Genomic DNA, 5434 nt, shown 5'->3' with positions numbered 1-5434 from the left:
GGTCCGTAGTCATCGGACTATATATATCGGACTGTATATATATATATATATATATGTGTGTGTGTGTGTGTGTGTGTGTGTATGTATGTGAGAGAGAAGAGAGAGAGAGAGAGAGAGTGTGTGTGTGTGTGTGTGTGTGTGTGTGTTTGTGCCCCTCTTTGTCTTGACATCACTTGAGAGTTGTAAATGAATGTCACTGCCATACAAGCAGTGTCATTCATTTCCAATATTCTGTGAGAACAACTGACTATGGGGAAATATTACCTCACTTGGAAACAGGTGACAGTTGGTGACAGGAAGGGCATCTGACTACAGAAAATCTACCTCAGTAAAACTCTGTCTGACCCATTATTGGAAAGATAAGACACCATACTATCTATCAGTAATAGTGTAGTGCTTATCTTCACAATAATGCTAACTTAACATTCAGCATGAGAAATTTGAGAATTTGCATCACTGTAGATTACAATCATCATAATAAACGTATACTGTATAAAAACAACAAGCTGGTATTGATATCATATTACTTTCAAATTATAGATATGTATCTATTTATTGATTCAATAAATTTAAACCAAGCAGCCTATAGGTTGTTGGCTGTAATAAGAAGCAGGACTTTAAGACACCAAGATATCTTTAGTACATTGACCTAAGCCAAATGTCTACAGTAAAGTGGACTTCACTAAAGACACCTAAGGGTCAGATGGTGGTGTTAAACTGAAAGTCTGTTTAGGCATACCATGAAAAAACAGCTGCAGTCTCCAATAGGCTGCTACAGTTTCCATCTACCAAATTTATTTCATGATGCTTCAATCAAACCAAAAGTGTGGTAGCAGACACAAGGTACTGCACATTGGAATTGAGCCCAGATTCATATGATTGTGAAGAAAATTTCTTTGCTTGTGCCCACAAATATATGCAGGTATATATTAATCACAGTATACGGTATCATAGATCTAATACCACTGATTTTATCAAAGTGTTTTGTGCAGGATATTAGGTAATCAGATTATCTAATAACTGCACTCATTAGAGATGGGTGGTATGGAAAAAATGGTAACTGCTCTCTAAGAGCAGTTGATTGATAACACTGTATTTTTTCTGACTTAGGGATACTTAGACAATGATGTGTGTGTGTGTGTGTGTGTGTGTGTGTGTGTGCATGTGTGTGTGTGTGTGTGTGTGATCTAATTTAGATGTTGCTTTAGTAAAGTCATTAACAAGACCATATAGTTTACACTATAGCAAGGTTCAATTCCTATGGGCAATCTTGCAGCTTCTTCCTGTCATGTATATAAACTATATATATATATATATATATATATATATATAAAGTAGTAAAGCTAGTAGCCACATCTAAGTGGCAGATGAATGTTACTACTAGTTTAACCCCAGGTGGATTCTCCGCCAGCTGGTTTTCAGTGCAAGCTCCGCACCCTTATATACAATATATTGCTAGCAGGGGAAGCGAACCCCTACTACTCTCCAGTAGCTGACAGCATTGCGGGACTGGCCGGTTTCAAGCTAGTTGGCTCATGTCAGCCACGCACACCTGTGCATTGGAGTGATAGCTAAGATCTGCCTCTGCCAGCAATATATTGTAAACAAACATATATACACACACACAAGTGCTCTCACACACATGTAGATACATAGGTGCAGAGGAATAAACTAAGCAATTTTCATATTCGTTTTCCTAAATGCATGTTTGTAACTGCTAACATCAAAGAAGAGTGTCGTTACTTACCACCCTGAGTAGGAATACAAGCCAGCATAAAATGAGAGTGCTATGTGTCCAATATCTTTGTTTGTATTTTCAAATGGACGCTTCCATGTCTCACTTTTCCCTGAAATAATGGTAAAAATAGCAAGAATGATAAACAAAAACTGTGTTCATAAACCATTTTATAAGTGCGACTTACAAAACAATTTCATAAATGTGAATTACAAAAACATAGAGATAAAATGGGTAAAAGAAGATAAATGTGAAATAGTAGTGTGTGGCTGGTGAGCTCACTTCGCAACCAAGAGCTTTTGGGTTCAGTCCCACAGCAAGGCAGGATCGGCAAGTATATTCTACTGTACCACCAAGTTAATAAATGCCTTATGAGTGAATTTCATTGGTGGAAACTATGGAAGCCCATCACATGTGAGTGTGTGTATGTGTGTTGTGCGCTCGTGTGTGTGTGTGTGTGCTTTAACACCGGGTAAATTGATAAGAATATATTCTCTTACACCCATAAGCACAGCCTACCCACAAACTAGCAAAGCACATACCTTGAGTACATGTGCTCGATATTGTCTATATCCTTTGGAGAAGAGCTTTTGACTCAAGTGAAATTGTAGTCGTGGCCGATGCCAGTGCCACCTGACTGGCACCCATGCCGGTGGCATGTAAAGAGCACCATTCGAGTGTGGCTGATGCCAGTGCCGGTGGCTTGTAAAAAGCAGCATTCACATGTGGTCAATGCCAGTGCCACCTGACTGGCTGGTGGCATGTAAAAAGCACCATTTCTGCAGGGTCGATGACAGTGCCACCTGACTGGCCCCTGTGCCAGTGGCACATGAAAGCACCCACTACACGCTCGGAGTGGTTGGCATTAGGAAGGGCATCCAGCTGTAGAAACCTTGCCAGATCAGATTGGAGGCCGATGCAGCCTTCTGGTTTGCCAATCCTCAGTCAAACTGTCCAACCCATTCCAGCATGGAAATTGGATGTTAAACAATGAGGATGATGATGATGATGATGATAATGATGATATATATGTATATATATCCAAGTTATGTTATGCCTGAATGGAACATGAACATTAAATGTTAATGATGATGATGGTGCGTGTGTGTATGTTTGTATCTTTGTGCTTGTCTCCACTGCTGCTTGACAACTGATGTTGGTTTGTTTACACCTCCATTACTTAACAGTTCAGTGAAACAGACAGATGTAATCAGTACCAGACTTTAAAAATAAGTACAGAGGTTGATTTGTTCAACCAAAACCTTTCTGGACAGTGTCTGAGCATGATTGCAGGCCAATGATGACAAGATGAAAAAATAAACAACAACCACAATAATAATGCCTTTAGTAGAAAACTAAAGGCTCAAACCTGAAATTTGTGGGGAGGGGTAAGTCGCTTACATCAACCCCAGTGTTTCATTAGTACTTGTTTTATTGACTCTGAAAGGATGAAAGGCAAAGTCAACCTCAGCAGAATTTGAACTCAGAACGTAAAGATAAATGAAATGCTGCTAAAGATAGGCGCAGGAGTGGCTGTGTGGTAAGTAGCTTGCTTACCAACCACATGGTTCCAGGTTCAGTCCCACTGCGTGGCACCTTGGGCAAGTGTCTTCTAATATAGCGTCGGGCCGACCAAAGCCTTGTGAGTGGATTTGGTAGACGGAAACTGAAAGAAGCCCGTAGTATTCATATATATTATATGTGTGTGTGCGCGTGTGTGTGTGTGTGTGTGTGTGTGTGTGTGTGTGTGTGTGTGTTTGTGTGTGTCTGTGTTTGTCCCCCCACAATCACTTGACAACTGATGCTGGTGTGTTTACGTCCCCATCACTTAGCGGTTCGGCAAAAAGAGACCGATAGAATAAGTACTAGGCTTACAAAGAATAAGTCCTGGCCGCAGTCAAATGACTGAAACAGGTAAAAGAGTAAAGAGTAAAAAGAGTAAGCATTTTGCATGGTGTGCTAAAATTCTGCCAGCTCACTGCCTTTCCTTTTCTTCATATTGATATCATTAAATATTTAGAGGAATGGAATCGGTAGAGTATCAGGTAAAATGTCTTGCATCAGTATAATAATCAACATTGTTTTAACATTCACTTTTCTATGCTTGCATGGGTCAGATGGAATTTATTGAGGCAGATTTTCTATGACCGGATACCCTCTTGTCACCAACCCTTGCCTGTTTCCAGGCAAGCTAATATTTCCTCATGCTCAGACATGTTTACAGGGACACTAGAAATGAACAACACCACTTGTGCAATGGTGAAGCTCACCTACAACCATAATTGCAATGTTAATACAAAGAGGCACAAACACCCCCATCCTACCTCTTCCTCCTCCACCCCACATGCACAATGGGTTTCTTTCTTCTGCCTGACAAATTCACTTGCAAAGCTTTAGTTGTTCCGAGGCTACAACAGACAAAATTTGCTCCTGTACTATTGGCACCTCCAACTCTGATTCCGACTCCTCTTTATGCAATTAAGTGATTGTCGTCTACATATCTCATAAAGCATATGCACATGCTTGTACTTTGAGTAGGCCTATATGTTATAACTGGTTTATATTAAAGAATAAAGACATTGTGAGTCAGAATCAGAGCCAGTTTAGTTTTACTGACTCTAACTCCAGCTACCCCTTAAGTGTTTCCGACATGGTTGGGAAGCGAACTTCTTAACCAAACAGTCATGCCTGCATCTGTATTTAGTAACCTCTGTTCAATTTCTGAGTGCAAACTTCGTCATTCTTGACAGTGCTTTTTATCCTTCTGAGGAGGATAAAATAAGGAACAATCAAGCACAGTGTGCATAAGTGTGTGGTGGTGGTGGTGGTGGTGGTGGTGGTGGTAGTGGCAGGGATCAACACGAGTGATTGTTCCTTCCTCCACATGAAAACTTATGGGTTATGTGCTTTACAACAAATTATTATTTAACTTTATCCCCACCATCACCACCAACTTAAAATCAACAGTAACTAGTGATAGTCTGTAATGGCAACTCACCTCAGGACTCACAAACATATTAAACCTTCAGTTAAACAATACATACATAGAATACCTGCATGCTTTCCTTTAGTTCATTTACTCCAGTTCTTCTCAGACTTTTATTTACTGCACCCATTTTTCTCCATTTTACACTTTTTCAATGCCCTACCGCAACAAATCAATGACCCAGCCCCCTAACCCTAACACACACACACACACACATCCTTTTTAATGTACATTCAAATAGTATTAAGTCAGGGTTATTTAGTTCTGGGCACGAGTTTCACTTGAGTGACTGCTAACTGAGACACCACCCTACTCAAGGTGAAACATTTAATGAATCTCTGCTTCACTCTAGTTAGCACAGGGCTTTGGCTGATCTCACATGCATACTCTTTGTGTTTCATACACAACCAACATAGATACCAGTTAGAAGTTATCTTTATATCCTAGTCATATTCTTTCTATATTCACACACACACACACACACACATATATGTATATATATATATATATAGTCATGAATTGCTTGAAATGTGGAGTAGATAAACAGCCGACAACTAATGAAGGGTCGTTTTTATGTTACTTGTCTTGTTTTCCATTTGTTTCTCTTGTTCGCAAAAAATGGTTGTTTTCGTATTTCATGTTGTTTACATTTTGTGACGTCTGTACCCATATATGCATATATATATATATATATATATATATATATATATATA

The 5434-nt window shown here is 39.5% G+C and overlaps 1 protein-coding gene across 12 annotated transcripts in view; it reads right to left on the bottom strand.

Moving 5' to 3' along the window:
- LOC106870292 (large neutral amino acids transporter small subunit 2) overlaps window positions 1–5434 on the bottom strand; it is a 273162-nt gene that overhangs the window by 94219 nt on the left and 173509 nt on the right. For all 12 annotated transcript variants that reach the window (XM_052970761.1, XM_052970818.1, XM_052970793.1 and 9 more), the window contains one exon: window positions 1748–1847. In XM_052970761.1, the coding sequence (XP_052826721.1) occupies window positions 1748–1847 (100 nt within the window). The remainder of the gene's footprint in view (window positions 1–1747; window positions 1848–5434) is intronic.

The sequence above is a fragment of the Octopus bimaculoides genome, chromosome 1 (genome assembly GCF_001194135.2).
Source record: "Octopus bimaculoides isolate UCB-OBI-ISO-001 chromosome 1, ASM119413v2, whole genome shotgun sequence".
Classification (NCBI taxonomy): domain Eukaryota; kingdom Metazoa; phylum Mollusca; class Cephalopoda; order Octopoda; family Octopodidae; genus Octopus; species Octopus bimaculoides.
The sequence above is the reverse complement of the archived record's forward strand: the minus strand, read 5'-3'. Positions and strand labels throughout refer to the sequence as shown.